At 47.8% G+C, this 18857-nt stretch overlaps 1 protein-coding gene across 1 annotated transcript in view; it reads left to right on the top strand.

Moving 5' to 3' along the window:
• Positions 1–18528, top strand: part of LOC119377082 (sodium-dependent phosphate transport protein 2B-like) — a 60541-nt gene extending 42013 nt beyond the window's left edge. Inside the window, 4 exon segments of the mRNA XM_049411531.1 lie at positions 2207–2486; positions 2489–2540; positions 12342–12543; positions 18340–18528. Coding sequence (XP_049267488.1) covers positions 2207–2486; positions 2489–2540; positions 12342–12543; positions 18340–18528 — 723 coding nt within the window.
• The last annotated feature ends 329 nt before the right edge of the window (positions 18529–18857 follow it).

Below are 18857 nucleotides of genomic sequence, written 5' to 3'. Positions count from 1 at the left end.
ACGATTTCTCTCAGGACCAGCTCGTTTAGGATTTCAGGCTGGTCCTTTGCGGAGGCAGTGAGTTGCCAAAGCTCAAGTACTGTCGCACACTGACAAGACGTATCGCTGCCTTTTCATCGATGCGTAGCACACAATCACATCTGCACACTGTGACGAATCGTGATATCGTCCACCGACCTATTCTTGTGTGGACACAACGCTTCGGTATCTAGATCCCCTCTGCCTTTCTTCCATGTGTTTACAGTAACAGCCATCTGCGAGACCTACGGCAAAACCGACAGTCATTGTAGACCGCCAGAGCATCATAAGAAAATTTCCCGACTAGCAGCAGCGTCACCGAGACTGGCCACCGAAGCACAGCCATGGCCAGGAGTCATTGTCGGCAGCTCCGCACGCTTTTAATCATGGCCGAATGTAACGACGAAGAGCGTTCTGGTGCGGGAACGCTGCGACCAGGCGGAAGACATGAATGATGTAGTCAGAATAATAACAGCCGGCACAGCGAATGGGCAATGTCTGTGTTCTTGCTCATTACGTAATACATGCATATACATACATACATACATACATACATACATACATACATACATACATACATACATACATACATACATACATACATACATACATACATACATGCATAACATACTCTCACGGCTCTTGTCTCACCGGAAAAAAGAAGCCATGCCATGAGCAGGAGGAACACGTGTTGAGGGGCTAGTTGGTATGACATATAATTACTTAAACTACTCTTAGGATGAGACACCAGAGAGGAAGCAGACAGGAAAAAGCTTGATTTCTTACGTAGATAGGGTCCTGGTGGGGGAGTGTGCTTTCGTCACGCGTTCAAGGCTGTCTTTGCGCACGCGCATTGTTCCAGGAGTGAAGTTTATGTTGAAATAAATCAGTTGTTAGTCTGCGTTCGTCCTGTCTGCTTCTATTCTGGTGTCTTGTCCTAAGCGCAGTTTAAGTTTTCATAACATGAGCAGGGCTTTGGCAAAAATCAACCAACCCTAGTAGCACCAAATGTTGACAAAACGTTGCCGCCACATTGCGAAAGTTGCTCTAGCGTTGTGGCAACACTGCATGATACTACAAAACTGGAACATATAATCAAGTCCTAAGGGGAGGTCGCCTCACTAATTCGCGATATCCCACCTTCAGGCAAAAAAAAATACTACGTTTTCGGTGACTTGCCTACATATACTTATAAACTTTGTTTATGGAATAGGCGCTGCTTGGAAGAAGTTATTTTTGGGAAAATTTGTGGAATTTACTATGCATTGCTTGAATGGGGCGTAAAAAATGAGACCACGCGAGAACACGACACCACACGTGCCTGCGCTTTTAGGGGTGAAGCTCCTCTTAGTATAACCTTGTCACGCGTCCGGCGTAAGGCGTAACCGGCAGTATACTACGACCGATCACCGATCCTTTGCAAACTGCCCACTACTTCGTCTTTGCAAACATCCCACTACGATCCATCACCGCTCCATTACTTCACCGACCATAAAACCATTATAATGAAGCGGGAACGGAAGCCACCTTTGCAAACTGCCCACTACTTCGTCTTTGCAAACATCCCACTACGACCCATCACCGATCCATCACTTCACCGACCTTAAAGCCGTTATAATGAAAAGGGAACGGAAGCCACGTCTAGCTACCACTTACGATTAATAAAATTTCTTGTATAAATATATACAGTTTGTCACGTCTTTGATGATGTACTGGGCTATCGCTTTGATTACTGCTGGTCGAAACCACTGAAGATTTCACGGTGTAACCATGATTGCTTCAGGAGCTTCGCCCAAGCTCTTCATCATTCACCGTGGATATGCTGTGAATTTTTTTTCAATTGCGTGTTGTGTTCTCTGTGTGGTGTTTCATTTCTTGCATCGCCACAGATTTATACAATTATTTCAAAAGTTCTTGATGAACATCACAACAATGTCATTGTGATTGTGTGGTTACGCAATGCTATGCTCATAACTATATCTCTCTTTAAACTACGCTACAAAAAAGCGGATGAATAAATTCTTGATATCCTTGGTGCAAAATAATGCATAAAATAAATTTTAAGCTATGGCGACCACGCCAGAGCATGCGTTTGAGCAGAGTCTCTGATATACAACCTTCCGACTGGTCCATTACCTGTAAGCGACGTGCCTTCCAATTAAGCATATATCCGTATTCTCGTGTACAGGTGCTGACGGTGTGCGTGAACCGCGAGTACAGTTTCCCAGCGTCGATGCTGGTCGGCTACCTGAGTCTGCTCCTGGGCTGCCTTATCACGTTCGTGTTCCAAAGCAGCTCGGCATTCACTTCAGCGCTGCTGCCGTTTGCGGCACTGGGCATGCTGGACCTGGACCGCGTGTACCCGCTCACGCTGGGGTCGAACGTGGGCACCACGGCCACTGGTCTGGTGGCCGCACTAGCTGGTAGCCCCGTGACACGGGAGCACGCGCTGCAGATCGCCCTGTGCCACACTTCTTCAACGTCATCGGCATCCTGCTCTTCTATCCGCTGCCCTTCCTCAGGTAAGCCCCGTAACGTCCATACTTTCAGCTTGCACCCTAAGTTACATCGCCTCCATCAGGAGCATTTAAGCCCTCGCAGTCGCAGCGCTGACGCTGACGTCCTATTGCACACTATTCAATTTGTACGCGTTTGAAAGCCTCTTGTGTTGCGTGAATCAACGCTGATGCCTTATGACCGCAATCGAGTATGATATAATATGTCACTGTAGTAATCCGTTCGTGTCGTTTCTCATGAAAAGGCTGCTCTGCCAGATAATTGTTGCCCTCTTACGTCCCAAAACCGCTCCGCTCCGTAAGATGACGCTAGAATACCGTTGCTGGGTCATTCATAGAAGCAGCGAAAAAGCGTGACGAAAGAGTGGACAAGTAGGACAGAATAACGAGAATAAATGTGCACGGGCTTTTAACTTCAGTATCTTTGAACTAACAATACTTTCGCATATAATGAGTAATAACAAAATATGCAGAGGACGAGGAAATCTGAATGAAAGTAATATACAAGAACACATAAGCAGAGTACGAAGAAATCTGAAAAGAAAATATTATGCAAAAACTACGTAAAAACCTATGGGGATTTCTTGAGTAATAATCACGTCTGAACAACCATTAATGAGCACACTGCATGCTTTTGCTCGTCCAGCTCGAGTTTTAACTCGCGTTTAATGTGCGCGCCACGTTATGTCGTTCGCGGCTGGTAGGTTTCTTCGTAAACCTCCCATAGGGACACGTAATTCAAACGTTCTGCGACGCTTGCGCCGAGAGCGCCAAGAAAGCCGTTGAGTTACGGCCCTGGCGAGTGGAACCGCTGTAATGGCGGCGATGACGCAGCGGTTACGTAACGATTGCGTTTTTACGTCGTCGGGGCAACAGTAACAACAGCCGCTCGCTTCTTCTCGCCCCCCCTTCCCCCTCTTCCTCCCTCGCACTCCTCGCGGCGTTTCTTTTTTTTTTTTTCGGGCGCGCTTGCTTTTTCTCCTCTCCCATGTCGGGTGCCGTTTTTTTTGCCTTCTTTCTTGGCGGCTCCTTTTTCTTCTTTCATGCCGCGCGCCGTTTTTTTTTTTTCGTGTGCGTGGCGCGTTTTTTTTTTTTTTCCGTGCGCGCGTGCTGTGCTGACGCGCATTTGTTTTCTGTCCGCTCGTGGTGCGCAGTGCGTTGAATGCACGCAGCCTGCATGATCCAGAGCATAAGAGATGACTTCCACCAAACATATCTGTGACTTCGTTTATTACTCCGTTTCCAAAACTCAAGATTTGCACATAATGGGGCACGATACAAGTTCCGGAGAAGAAGAGAATTAAAGAATGCACAGTGTGTCCATGATTAAACAGCACAAAAGTTCATTGTAAGTTCAGAAATTGGAAATTAAAAATCGAACACACTGAAATGCAGGCCCTTTAACGTATACACTATAAGTAACACGTGTGTTTAGTACAATACTGACCAAAGTGCAAGAGCTGCTGATGTGACAGAGTCATGAACTTTAAAGAAATGTAGGCGAAATGTCAGTGCATGGCAAAAACAATAAAGATGCGCAGAATACCTAAATATGGAATAATATTGCAATGAACTACTATAACCAGTGTACTAATACGAAACACAAAACTAGAGATATATAAGCAGTACATCGCACTAAAAAGGGAAATGCACATTATTTGGCACTGACCCTACTTCACAGTTAGATGGCGGCAACGGCATGAAGGCGATGTGCCGTTTATGCAGCAGCACATATAACATTCGAAGAAAACGCGTATTACCCAATGGCCAGGTGAAATAAGTCTACTACACAGCTTTTCTTTCACCGCGAATGCACAATGCATAGCTGTAAGATAACGTCACTGAAGTGAGAATGTCATGCCCGTACATGAGCACTTCATTGAGATAAACGCAAACAATAACATTCTGCATATTGGACACTTGCAATACTCAAGGCTCACCAGAAAAAAACAACTCTCATGTCTACACATGAAGGTTCTTCGAACGGTTTTTCTATAGGTAATTACAGAGGTAATGCATAAACACAATGAGTACTTTTTCAGCTGTAAGTACATATAATGAACATAACATTCACGCACCGAAAGAAAGCACTGGGGCAGAGTAGAAAGCTGGTGCATGAGGTTGTGGATCGAGACTTCGCAGAGAGCAGATTCTATAGTTATTAACCCTTCCTTGGGCAAACGCGTCATTGTGGCCTTCTCCATAATTCAGAAAACGTTTACGTCCTGCAGAAAAGCAGTTGCAAACCGAATTCAAACGACAAGAATTACGCAGTCACATCACGCAAACGTAGTTTCGTCGTCTCGGTATAGTGCAAGTTGAGATACACAGACTGAGAAACGCGTATTTAAACGAAGGCGAGTGATAAACAGGCCAAAAAAATGCAAAAAAGCACTTCCAAGGAAGCAGTCATGTCAGAGACGCAGAAGTTAAACTATGAGTCTAAAGTGCTTTATTTTCGTTACTTCTTGGTACAACGATGCAAATCGTGCTCTTCACGATTCAGTCACGTTTAAAAACAACTGTTGTCCAACTGCAATGAAGCTATATGTGTGGCTGCGACGCAAACCGCATACTCACCTATAGTTTTTCGATCAGGGAAGAATCTTGCGGAACTCGGTCTTGAAGTATCCGTGCACCGCTGCATGATGTACGAATGGCGTGCCGTTAACCATCACGGCGGCAAGAGAGCAATCCACGGAAACACACCGCAAAAACTGCACACGCCGGCCAACGGTCGCTTCATGCAACGGAACATCACGAAACTTCACATCAAGGCGGCGACTACGACGGGCTCCGATGTGGCGGCGGCGGAGCACGGCTGACCATAACGACCGCTCCAATAAGTCTCAAAAGCGAACAGTGATCCGCCAACCTCAACGAGAGACTTGCAGGTGTCCCCAAGCATAGCCTGCCTGCACGGACAGCCTGGTGCCCGCGCTCAACGCTCGCTTCATGCTACAACGGAACTTCCGAGAAATTCAAAACTAGCGTTGCGGCGCGCGCGCGGCCTCGGCGGCCGGCGCGGGGCGCACGGCTTTGCCGGCACGGCGGCGGGCTGCCATTGGCTGCTTTCATTTTGACTCGCCACCGACTCGAGCGCCAATTTCGCCTTCAGTTATCGCACTTCTGGTTGGAAGCTCAGTTAGGCTCAGATTCAAGATGGTGGTGATGACGTAACGATGACGTAATTCTTTGGGACGCTTGAGCGGCAGGTTTCCGACCGTTGGTTCCGCGTCCTTCACTACAAGTCGATGCCTCACATAGCAAGAGAAACATTTGCTCGAGACAGCTATAGTGTCCCACCACACGGTATGATCCTTTGAGCAGACAAGCCCCTGGGTTTAAGCAGATACTGATACTGGTAAGGGGCGAAGCTCGTTATAGCGGCACCGTTCGTCCCCGTCGTAGTACAGTAAACTCTCAATTGTACGAACGTCGGTTAACGAATATTTCAGAATAACGAACTTTTAGAAAATCCCCGGCGATTTTCTTATGCATTCTATGCAAAATCTTCAGTTAAACGAATTTCAGAATAGTGAATTTTTCAGTTGAACGAACTTGATCCGCGGACCCAGGCCCATTTTAAATCAATTCAACGAAGTTTTGTGCACTGCAGCACTGGGATAGCCGATGCGAGCCGCCACTAAATCGCCATCCATCGGCGGCGGCGCGACGTCGCTTCTGCATGCAGCGCCGCCGAGGCAAAGCGGCCGTGCAGGTGGCGAAAACGAGCCACGTAACTTTAGCCTGTAACTAAAAATCCTGAAACTCTAGCCGGGGCGGTAGAGTATATTAGAAAGTTGCGAGACTTCGTGTTCTCAGCAACAAGCTGTGCCAGAGGCAGTGCACAGAAACGTAGACTTTCTGGAAACTTGTCTTCTTGCGCTTTAGGGCACCACTCCAAATGAAAATTACAGATTTCATTTAAAATAAACTGCATTTCACCCTTTTGACTCAATGTCTGCTGTGCCCAATGCTGTTCCATATTCTAGTGAATATTCAGTTTAGTGAACTTTCAGTTAACTGAACTATTTCCTTGGGTCCCTTGAAGTTCACTCAATTGAGAGTTCACTGTAGTGTGTAACCAGTCTTAAAAACGGAGGGGGCGTGCACACATGAAGGCTCCCTAAAGACAATGCGCTGCGACAGTACGTGATATGTATCGCCCTCTCTTCTTCTACGCCCCCACCCCCCCAATCTTGCCTCGCGGCGCAGCGACGCCGACGCAGGCAGCGTCGCGGCAGCGTCTTGATTGAAAAAACCGACCGCTCGCGCTGCACAACCGTTCACTAACCACCCCGTATATGCAGGCACTGGATTTTGACCTCCAAGGTAGTGCGTGTGTGCGATTTCTCCTGTGCGTGATTAAACAATGAAAATTCATAACGTACATGTAAAATTAAAGTGAGCTGCAAGTCGTCATAACTCTCATCGAACCTTTAGTATAAACGCGCCCGATCTCACGTCGGGGATGATGTACTGGGCAGAATTCACGGATGATTCACGGTTTACCGATGAACCTCCGCAGCTTCGCGCACTCATCACCATTCACTCCGTGGATATTCTGTGATTTTTTAATGCCAATTTTAGCGAATTTTGATCCTTGCTGCAATATCAAGCCTTAACGGCAGGTGAGCGCAAATACTACCTTCAGTACTGTTGTTATGTTGCTTATGAATGCCTAAACGCTTAGGAAAAAGTTAGTAAACACTTAGTAAACCATGTATTTACTAGTTTCGAGCGTCTTTTACTAACTTCGCGGCATTCATTTACTAGCCAGCAGCTAGTAAAAGTCGTAACTTTTGCCGTTACTAACCAGAGAAGCTTTCTTGGTGTTTTGAACTAAGTAACAACTAAGCCACCCACGTTGCCAGATATTTTGTAGATGCCGCAGTATCCGCGATGCGCAGCGCCTATAGGGGCGCCACTGAAAGCCGCGTAGCGGCGGCCGTTGGAACCGCATGCGGGTCGCGTAGCGGACGCCTCCTTTCACTGCAAGCATGACGGAAGTGCGCGCGTGCGATTTGCCGCTTGTGCGCGTCCTGATAATTCCTTTTGCGGCGATAGTGTGCGCAAAGGAGCCGCGCTTTATAATAGTGGACATGTGTCCGATGTAACAGCAGTGTGGGACGACAATGTCACTATACGCACCAAGTGTTTGCCACAGACAAGCGTCAACAAGCTTCCTTACGAAGTGGAGCGCATCGTAAGTACACCGCTTTCTTTACAACGTCCCGATCACTAATGCCTGCATGCGTTGACGCATGAACCAACGTTTTTCTCGACACAGTAGCTTCGTTTACGTGCCATGTGTTTATATAGTAGATTTTGAGGGAGCGCTGTCACGCCGGCGCATGGATTTCACGGGTGCGGCCACGCGAAGGGTCAGCGTTGGTAAAACTTTGAAACCAGCACGATAAACTTGCGAAAAAATACCTCGGCAGCTTGCGCTAGTGGCGCGGGACTGAGTCACTGCGGAGCTGGTGGTCACCTAGCTTGTCATAGCAGCTTGGCCACGTATTTGCTGGGCGTCTTCAGAGAAGAACGTCGGTGCATGTCCGTCGACCCCTGTAATTTCGCTGAAAAAAATATATTTTGTTGTCTTCACGAATACCTTTAGCTCTTCGACAGCAATCTGTTCGGGAACAAAATTTCGTCAGAATGAGATGCATCCAGAGACTCTACGGCGATCTGTTTGAAGCGGTTGAAACAGTTCTGGCACAAAATGTTGGTTTCTCTGATGGATGAGGCTTCTCCTGGCGTGCGCCTTCAGGAGGAGTGGCGTCTTAGCCGCGCCAGACAGACTGGCGCCGGCGCGCGCGCAGACTCCGCCACTGTCGCGCGCGGCTCGCCGCTGGTGGTCTGCACGTGCGGGAGGAGTCGCGTCTAGCCTCGCCAGACACACTGGCGCCGGCGCGCGCGCAGCTCTTCGCCTTCTGACATTGCGCTGAAGCCGCTCGATAGCGCCTCTGACTGGCGTTTGCAGGTGGCTAACGCCATGGAGAAGGAGAGCGCAAATGCTGCTCAACGGCGCAGAAGGGCCGAGAAACTTATCTCATAGGATCCCGAAGTAGTTGCCTGGCAATTAGCGATTCAGCGTACGAAGAATGAACAGAAGGATGCTAATCATCCTAGATAATTTGGAAAGCTAAGAATAATCTGCTGAACCTTTGCTAACGCTACGTATATCCTGACATAGTTCCCCATCAAAAGGGGGGGCGGGGGCCAAAGGATAATCTCAGCGCCCCGAGGCCCCACTAAGTTAATGCAAGGGGCAGATTTTGCGCCCCCCCCTCTTAGGCAAATAGGAAAGCCCCCACGCCCTGTGAGCCCGCCTCTGGCCCCACTCATAACACAGCTTGTGTAAAGCGAATGAGTATTAGTGGGATACATCAAGGGTGTTTTTATTAGCATGAAGTCATGTTACGAGGCATTCAAAGGGAGGTTGAATCGGTTGAATGTCCTGTGAAAAGCCTTCAGTGCGAACTGGTGCCATGTTTTACAGCCAATATGCTTACAGTTGAGGCGAGCGCACAGCGAACATTCTGCACCGGTGATCGCATTCCAGTGCCATCATTAGGTAGAATGCAGCCCATTTCGTGCAGCACACGTGTGATTCCACGGCGCTTTTGTAAAGGAGCCGCCACCTGCCCCACGTTCTCTGGCATAGCGCTTCGCGCCATTCGTTTTTCAAGAGCCTAGGCATCGCGTCTTATCAGTGATAACAACCTTATGTGCATTGTAGCATATACAATGCAGGCGAGGCGACCAAATGTAAACGTAGTAGCGTTCGCTGAAGACGTAGCGACATAAATGGAGAAATAAAAACACGGTAATCGTTCTAACACTGCCTAAACAAAGCGCGATTGCTTACTTTTTGCGTCCGACAGCCGCAATCCACCGTCGCCGTCGCTCTCGCTCATGAAATAGCACCGGGAACGTGTAAAAGTGCGTTCCTGGCGAGTTTTCGTACGTGTTTGAGCAGCCGACAACGCAGCAGTTTTTTTTCGAAATCGCTGAAGCCCGAGAGAGTCGTTAAATCACGTTGAAAAACACATCCATCCGTGCACTCGCGTAGACGCTCGCTGACACACTGTTCGCCGGGCCCCGCAAGCGCTTCCGAGCCATGGCGGCAGATGGCGTGGTCGGCGCTTTGCGCATCGCCTATAGTTTGCCGTAATCGTGACTGTCTTTAGCAAAATTGAAACAAACATTATTTTATTGATTACCTTGGAATAAAAGATTCGTGCTACGTGATGGCACACATATAGGGCGCAGGGTGATGTGTAGAAAACATCAATTATTCTTCTAAATTCTATGTCTACACAGTGTGCTATGCCAAAGTAGGAGCATAAATAGCCTTCAAGCAGCCGCTAGAGTAGATATTTGCTACGTAGAAGTCGTGATATTCTGTGTGTGTGCTTGCGTGTGTGTTCTCGTTTGTGATCCATTTATGCCTCTATGTATGTTGCTGTGATGCGTACTTACCATGGTAATTGCAGGAAGTAATTAGCGACCATTAGTTAATGTACGAGGACAGTGCCATTTCGTTTTTTTATCCTCTAGATACTTTTGTTTTAGAATCATCTTGATATGGCAGTGCACACGCACATATAAACAAAATAGGCGTAAACCTCAAATAGACCTTCTTCAAACAATCCCAGAGCGCCCCGCGGACGCGCGGAGCACTAGGGAAAAGTGTGTACGCCGAGCGAGCCGGCTATTCGCTCGCCTGCTTCTCGTTGGCGCCGTGATATCGGTGGGACCACGAAACAAAAAGAACACGTCCCCGCTATTACGCAGCCCCTTACACAGGCCCGAACGCGCTAGCGCGTGCCAGCACACATGGTTCCCTTTAGCGGGAGATGAGCAGACGGTCGCCAATGGAAGGACGGACACAGCCCTGAGCAAAAGCTGCTTCGCATCTAAAATACACTCTTGTGGCGGTCTTTTCGTGTGGAGACATGATTCTGTCTGTTACTTATGATTTGGCAGCATTGGCAAACGCTGTTGTTAATGAAAGCGCATCTGGCACAATGACGATGAAATAAGCGTTGGCGTTGTGAAATTTAATTCAGCCTCTGACAAACCTACTCTCGGCCAGTACGCAAGGAAACCTACGTTACACGAGGTGTCTGAAACCAGGATGCGCCGAATTAGCAAAAACAAAAACAGCGAATTATGCTATTGGCCGCGAGATCGAGCAGAGTCGGCACCTGGCGGCGAGTGGACGATACGCCGCGGTGTGGATGGCTCGTTGCATCGTCTGCTAGCCGCACCGTATTCGCATGTGTACGTACGGTATGCGTGTCCTCAAACTACAGTTTATTCCTTTGTGCTAGCGCAGTATCAATTGCTTGTACGTATTCCAACACGATATACGTTAAACATTCGCCTTACGAGACTTGTATGCACTCTAATAAGTGAGTACATTCCTGTGTCGGTATCGCGTAGGTCTAACCATCGTACCGTCCATTCGCCAAATCATTTCAATGTGTGTACCACTTTCTCGTTCAAGCACGCCACGTAGTACATTTGGCGTCGTTCTAAACGAGAAAAAGTACTAAATATCGAGGTGTGAATGCAGAATTTTAGCGAAACCAGCTCGTGATGTGTTGGCGATTTGTAAATCCTTGTGATACCGCAAAGCATGAACTAGCGTCTGCAGAAGATGGTTAGCGGTAAAAAAGACCTGAAGCCACGCATTTCTACACAGTACGCGTATTCATGCAAACATAAAAGCAGAGTGCACAAACTTCTGCTTCATGTAATTACGCGGGAATACAGGCGCTCTTTCTTTGTAGCCGCTCAAGCAAGTAAATACTTCATTGGCTCAGTCGCACGACACTGTTTATATTGGGTATAGGCAAAACACAATTTAAACACGTGCAAATAAAGCAACAAACATCGAGCACGGAGCAAAACACGTATGTGACTGAAGGCCAGCACTCCATGATTGGCAGATTGCACTTCTCTCACAATTAATAGGTACGTTAGGACGGTTGCGTGCATTGATGTGGCAATGGAGGGCGCATACATCACCGTTAGGCTGCAGTCAACGCGCTTTACTCGCCAACAATCGACTCAAACCGCCTACGGCGAAGCGCCGCTGTGCACATTTGCATACGCGCCGCCGACCGCCTATCCACACAAACGCGGCGACGGTGCTGCCACCTATAGCCCGATCTCGCGGCGAATAGGCGGCACTGGCTTTATATCCAGGTTCCGCCACGAATACCGCGAGAAATTATGCCCAAGAGCAGGGTCAAAAAGAAAATTGGTCGAAACATTGAACAAGTTTCCAGGGTGACACTAACTTCTAGATAATTATTTCGCAAGAGAACAACGAAAAATACGGATCTTCTAGTGACTTTTTGATTGAACGCGCACAGCAGTGTTGAAAGTGATGTTACAACGTACTTAAAAATCCCAGCGCGCTCAATGTCATTGCATCGGATATGCTTTGCGAGCTTCCTCGCCTATCGAAATTTCCTATCTAACTTACGTCGTTATAAAGTTATTTACTTAGTGTTATTAGCGTAATTTTAATGCTAATGGATATGACTGCTTCTGACAGATAATTTAAACAATGGTATTTTTCGTAGGGAGCCCTATTTTTAAAATATGCAATATTTTCACAAAAACGCCTGGTGTAGAGGGATGTCATAAGGGGTGAAGTGTTACCGCTCTTGTCTACACTTAAGCGCAGACGTGCCGCGTGCGTGCTTCCGCGTTGACGGGCCTGGTGCCCATTGCTGCATTCGCCAGCGGGTTCGGCTCACCGCGCCGTGCTTCTCCACGCAGAATCCCGTTGTTCATCGCGCGACGGCTGGGCGAGACGGGCGCCAAGTACCGATGGTTCGTGCTCTTCTACCTGCTGCTGACGTTCGTGCTCATTCCGCTGGGGGCGCTTCTGCTATCACTTCTCGGCGACGTTCCATTCAGCATCATCATGGTCGTCATCATATCATGCGCACTACTCACGACGTTCATCAACGTGCTCCAGGTAAGTGCGGCCGACCATGGTTTCCCTACAGGGATTCTATAAAAGGGGAATAGCGGTGTTTTTTCATTCAGCGTATTATTTGCCGTTTTCAAGTGGTTTCTAGTGCTGTAACGGGAGGGGTGATTCATTTTGCCTAAACGCATCAATAATTTAAGTAACCAAGATCTATCGCAGCCAAAACCGGACGCGTAGTTCCTTGGTGCATCATCAATCATGACGTCACAAACAGTTTCGCCGTAATCTAAGCGCAGTACGCGTGGTGCTGGCGCGAGAGTCAACCGACCATGTAACAAGCTGCGCCAGCTCTTCAAAGCATTACAGCTGTGATTTCAGCGACGATTACCGCACTGAGGGATCACCATTTGCTTTCGAGAGCTTGCATGGGTTGAGGTAGCGAGGCAGGCTGCGACGTCGCAAACACAGTGGGGCCCGTATTCATAGGATTTATTCCGAATCCGCTAAGTATCTTTAAAATTAATTTTCAGGGAAACTGCAATCATAATGTACACATCAATGCACGGCCAAAGGGAACATAGATTGAAAACTTGAGTGATATGAGCGCAAACCAAAAAGTCGCCAGTGTTGCCCTTTGAAGAAAGGTTCGCTTGTTGGTTGGCCTGATTTCACATATTAGCATAGCTGAAACACAGACCACTCGAAGTACCGTCGTGACTTCTTCGTGTGGTCCGTTGGCTTTTTTAGCATGCATTTATGACAAACGAACACCATTCCGCACGTTTTACCCCTTTCATTCTCGGGTGTTTCTTTCCGTGACGTGGCCCCCGTGTCGGCTTTGTTTCGTAAATACGAGGGAAGCTTGAAGCTCAGGCAAGTGACACGTTGTGAAGTCAAGATGACAGACTGGGATGGAAAGCGGACACCACAACTTCGTATACTGCTGATAGCAGCAAGCGAGGCCACTGCGAGCGAGGGAAAGCAGCGGTCGAGTCATGTTTCTGTCTATTGGAGAGAACAGCGCGCGCCCCTTAAGCGCCGTAGCAGACACGCCACCAGAATACAAAAAGGGAAAGAAAAATACCCTTTAGACCGGCGGCAGATCACTGGGCGGCGCTAACGGGGATCACGAGAGAGCAAGCATAGTAAAAACACAGCGCATAAGTTCCCTGCTTCCCGCCTCCCGTAAGAACTCTCGCTTGTCGTGGGCGCACTCCGTGAAAAAAATAATTTTGTGTTTTAACGCCCCAAAACCACAAGATTATGGACGCCGTCGTGGAGGCCTCCGGGGGTTCTTAACGTGCACTAAATATAAGTACACGGGCTTCAAGCATTTCCACCTCCATTGAAAATGCGCCCGCCGCGACCGGGATTCGATCCGGTGACCTTCGGATCAGCAGTCGAGCTCCATAACCACTAGACCACCGCGGCGGGTCCCATTGAAAAAATCCTGCCGCCGCCCCATCTGCCGCAGATGGCAGAACAACCCTTACACCAGTATTCGCTCGAGGGCCACATGATCGCTCAGCCCGAGAGAGTAGTGCGCGCGGAGCGACATACCCCCAAAGGAGGGTGGGCGTGGTCGCTCAGTACTCTTCAATACACGTACCAACACAGCGAAGGGCAAAAATGCGTACTTTTTGGAGAATTGCACAGATGGGGCAACTACGAGAATCACGCTAGAGTTACTGTATGTGCTGCCTTTAGGTAGCAGAGTTACGCATAGGTCTAACAAGCAACCGCGCCTGTGCGGCGAAGCCGCACTCCACTTTCGCAAGCGACAGGCCTACCGTGTCGACGATCGATATGTTTGGCGTGTCGAAGACCGGTGATCAACTTGACTCTCGCTGACTAGTGTCATTTCAGTTCGGTGTAGCGGCGTCGTCGAGAAATAGAAAAATTGGCCTGAGCGTCATCTCCGCAACGCACGGTTGCTAACGGCGTTTGGAAGGCAGACGCGCAGCTCTGCTACCTAAAGGTAGTATATACAGTAACTCTGAATCGCGCTACATTACGCCGGCTTGGCGATTAGACGAGAACTTTCAAACGCACATTGGACTACGTACCGGTACGTCAGTGGCACTGTGGGGAAAAACATGAAAATAGCAGTACGTCGGTGACAGCGAAGAGGTAAAATATGTGGGACAGTACTGGAGTGTCGAAAAAGCTGGCACACGTGTGCCAGCTTTTTCGACACTCCAGTTTTTTCGCTAAGGATAGTACGGGACTGCAACTGTACTAATATGCTGGTATGCCTCATACCACCCTAAACAACTCAATAGTGTTTGAAGAGGAAGCTTTGGTATCGTTTTTTGCGTCGTCGAGACGTCGCCATGCAAATGGTAGCCACACGGGGCAATAACTGCCGTTTTTTTGGCTATCGTCACCTCACAGTAATATACTGTCTAGAACTCGCTCAGGCTTGCTTCGTCACATGCCCTCCTGGTACATCAGCGCTCACAATGAATTGCTCCGTGTGACTCGAGGGGAGGAACCGTTGTGAGTGTAACTCGGGAGTGGTAAACGATGTGAAATAGTACCGACAGTTGGGAGAGTGTGTACGTATTGGTTATTATGAAATGACGCCACGGAAATGACAACACACTAGCGCCGACGGACAAATGATGTAGTTAGTACTCACATGCGCAGGGCATAGGTTTAAAGCCACACATGGCCACAAGAACACGCATAAGCTTCCTTTCTGTTATGTTGCCACTCAAACAAATCTTGTACTGAAATTGATAAGCGAAACATTTCTTAGCGAACCTTTGGCACTTTGAGCGTTTCTATCTACGTATCTATCTATCCAGCCGCCTATGTCAGGGTGCTCTCGCGATCACCTCCTTAATTTGGCGTAGACGAAAATTCGCATGGGAGGGTAATAGGACTTGGCGAATGTGACTGTCTGGTTATGACATGAATAACGTGAAATCATGTACTTCAGTCAGATATGGTACATACCTGTATACGACGGCCCGTGGTATACGGGTATACGCCACATGTGATTGATATTTTATATCTACCAAAGAACGGCGACAACAGACATTGGTAAAAACCGACGTCGGCAGCGTTGACCCGACGAATGCAAAGAACGGAAGCATTCTGCGTGGCAGTCAGGTATTCCACTACAGAGCCACGCCAGGTCTGGAAATTGCTTTGGAAAAACACCCTATGCAAGCGTAATATCGGCGCAACGTCAATTGTGGTTGTGGTACTGGCTATCTAATTTTAAAACAAAGCAATAAGCGCTACATATGTACTCACACGATGCAAGCGTTATGTCAGGTTAACGCGTTGGCTCCGCTTTTATAGCAGTCTAATGAACATTAGACCTGTATTCCTATTATTCAGCAAGCGACATTCAAGCGACGATTGAGCCCACATGAATACGCTAACGAAAGTTCCGTATGATATTCACATCATCGCACCGTAAAGTACACTTCGATTCGATAATACTGACGTATGTGCTCTAACGTGAGTGCTCACGTTACGTCAGACCATAAGTTACCCTTTAAACGCCAGTGTTGTCGACGTGCCTGGTGTAGCCCACGATGTGCACACAGCTACTGCACTCACAAAAACACGTTGATGCACTCGTAACGCTTGGCTCAAAGCCAAACAAAAATGCGGCATAGAACATCTCGCTGACTTATTCGCATGAAACCGATTCCCACAAAGTGTGGGATCAGCCAAATTTTTTGTCTTCATTGTTGGTTTGTGGAGCGGGTTTATATTGATGTCCTGTACGTGAAAGTAAAACATCAGTTGAGAACTTGCGAGTCAGCGCTTCTGTTCGTGCGTCTTTAGCGCTCTCATCTTACTCCGTGGCTTCGTTTCACATTAAAATGATTTACCTCGCCTTGGGAGAGTAGCAGCAGAGGTATTGCGCTGCTGAGCTCGAGAACGTGGGAATGATCCCAAGTCATGGTGGCCTCATTTCTATGGGGACGAGATCTAAAGCATCCGTGTACTTAGTTCTCAGTCTACGTTACTGAATAGAAGGTGGTCACAAATTTATCCAAGGTTCCCCATTACGGCTTATGGTGGGTTTTCATGTGAAACCAAAGGGTTCATTCTTTTTTTTTTTCTGTATGCGTGTGTGTGTGAGTGTGTGTCTATTTGTGACACCATGTCAGAATTCCACATACTGATGCGGCTAAATCGAAAAAAAAAAGATTTAGTAACCAACATTTGCGAATTATGCGTACTAATGCCTGCCAATAGAGAAAAACAGCTAGGTTGCTAGGTTGGATAGCTGGTCTAATGCCGGAAAGAAGGAAACGAAGACTGAGAAATAATAATAATAATATCTGGGGTTTAACGTCCCAAACCAACATATGATTATGAGAGACGCCGTAGTGGAGGACTCCGGAAATTTCGACCACTGGGGTTCTTTAACGTGCACCTAAATCTAAGTACACGGCCTCAAACATTTTCGCCTCCACCGAAAATGGAGCCGCCACGGCCGGGATTCGATCCCGCGACCTTCGGGTCAGCAGTCGAGTGCCATAACCACTAGACCACCGTGGCGGGGCGAAGACTGAGAAAGCTCACTCTGTGATATAGACAGTACGTAATATGTTGGAACGAAGCTTTTGAAACACATTGCTGCATTTTATGAAACGAGTAAACATTTATAAAGAATAGTACGTGCATGCATGTCTGTTACATTATTACACGAGATGAGCATCTCACTATATTATTAAAGACGGACAGCACAAAAAGGTACACCGAAAATGAAACACAGAAAATTTGAAATCCACCAATGCGTCAGTTGTAATAAAGGAAAAATAGTCTTTTTGCCATTTCCTCCTTGCGATATGTCATTCCGTATTCGAATTTCCGTTGTTACTAGTTCATGATCTGATTCGGTGCATAACTGGAAAAAAATATTTTTCCGCAATGATATCTGTGACATGCGGTATGGATGATCACGTGTTGAATGTTCCAAGATCAAAACTTGGATGACGCTTGAGCTTCGCCTTGAAGAGGAGAACATGATAGCGTAATCGGGCCTCGTGCGCATTGCATTCAACTGTGCCGCAAGGAAATGAATGTTTGTGGACGTAACATTGGCCGTTTCAAACTATCCTAGAATGGACATTGCATGTACAGTTGCGAAGTGCCCACTACGCCATAATTCTTCCTTTGAAAATTAAGGAAGCACGCACTACGCGTCTGTAAGGTGCCACGCCACCTATGCAGCTGCACACTTGTGAAGTGTTGGCAGCTTTGAACCACCCACTCGATGCGCAATGCTCATGTTTTACGCCTGGTGTTATTCTACGATCGTGCCACACAATATCACCTGCGTTAATGAGGAGACTCCTCCCACTACATGTTATTCGTAAAGCTTTTTTTACGAGGCAGTTTCAGCATTGGTGTGGCTCCATGGAGGAAAACTGCTTGTCACGCACAAAGCCTGTGTACGTTTGTCAATCGCACGATAATGTTTTATTATTTATTTCCCTGCATCCATCTCGAATTTTGTTCACGGACAACGCCGACTTTCCGCTCAAAACTGAGGACGCCGACGCCGACACTGGAATTTGACGAAACGGCCACTTCAACACTGTCACGTCAACAAAAAAGAGAGGAATTGCTGTTGCTATATCTGACGCCATGTTGAATTAGGATTGCTCTGAATATAGGGTTCCGTATACAGGGTGTACAGCGTCAACACGCCCGTGTCGTCGTTCGTTCTTAGAACATTCGAAATGGTATCGTGTAAGAAGCGTTATCCATTTCACACTCTTCCCTCTCCCGCTTTCTCTACACGTTGTTGTGACTCACAAGTCTGCACATGCTCCATTCTTCAACATATCGCCGCTCATGATCCAGGATAAGGCACCGGACCTGCTGCCCGTGCTGCTACAGAGCTGGGACTTCTTGCCCCTGTGGATGCATTCCTGGCACCCATGGACCGCTTTTCAAGCAACCTGGAGCGCGTACCTTTCTGCCAGGTGTTCCTCAATGAGATGTCCTTCATCTCCGATCCCCACGTCGACGATCCGCCTGTTGTGTGCCTGACGCCTCTCCATAGGAAGACACCTCGTGCTTGTGGACGCGCGTTTGTCTACATGCGCGCCCATCTTTAATACAACAGATTGAATTTACTCGAATCATATTGCAGGCAGACAGTTCCGTTATTTTCACTGAGAGCCTTCGTGTGAACGCACGCTCGCGCAAGGCAAACGTGTATGTGTTTGGGTTCTCTAGCCGACACCATATATATATGGTACGCGGTAGCCACATCTTACTGCTTACAACTGCTTGAGCTCAAAGGTCGCTTTAGAAGCGCCTATAACTATATATTAATCTGCGCACCTTAGAGTGCCGGCAAAAGGTCGTGGATACAA

Source organism: Rhipicephalus sanguineus, unplaced genomic scaffold (assembly GCF_013339695.2).
Source record: "Rhipicephalus sanguineus isolate Rsan-2018 unplaced genomic scaffold, BIME_Rsan_1.4 Seq340, whole genome shotgun sequence".
In the NCBI taxonomy this organism is placed as follows: Eukaryota; Metazoa; Arthropoda; class Arachnida; order Ixodida; family Ixodidae; genus Rhipicephalus; species Rhipicephalus sanguineus.
The sequence above is the reverse complement of the archived record's forward strand: the minus strand, read 5'-3'. Positions and strand labels throughout refer to the sequence as shown.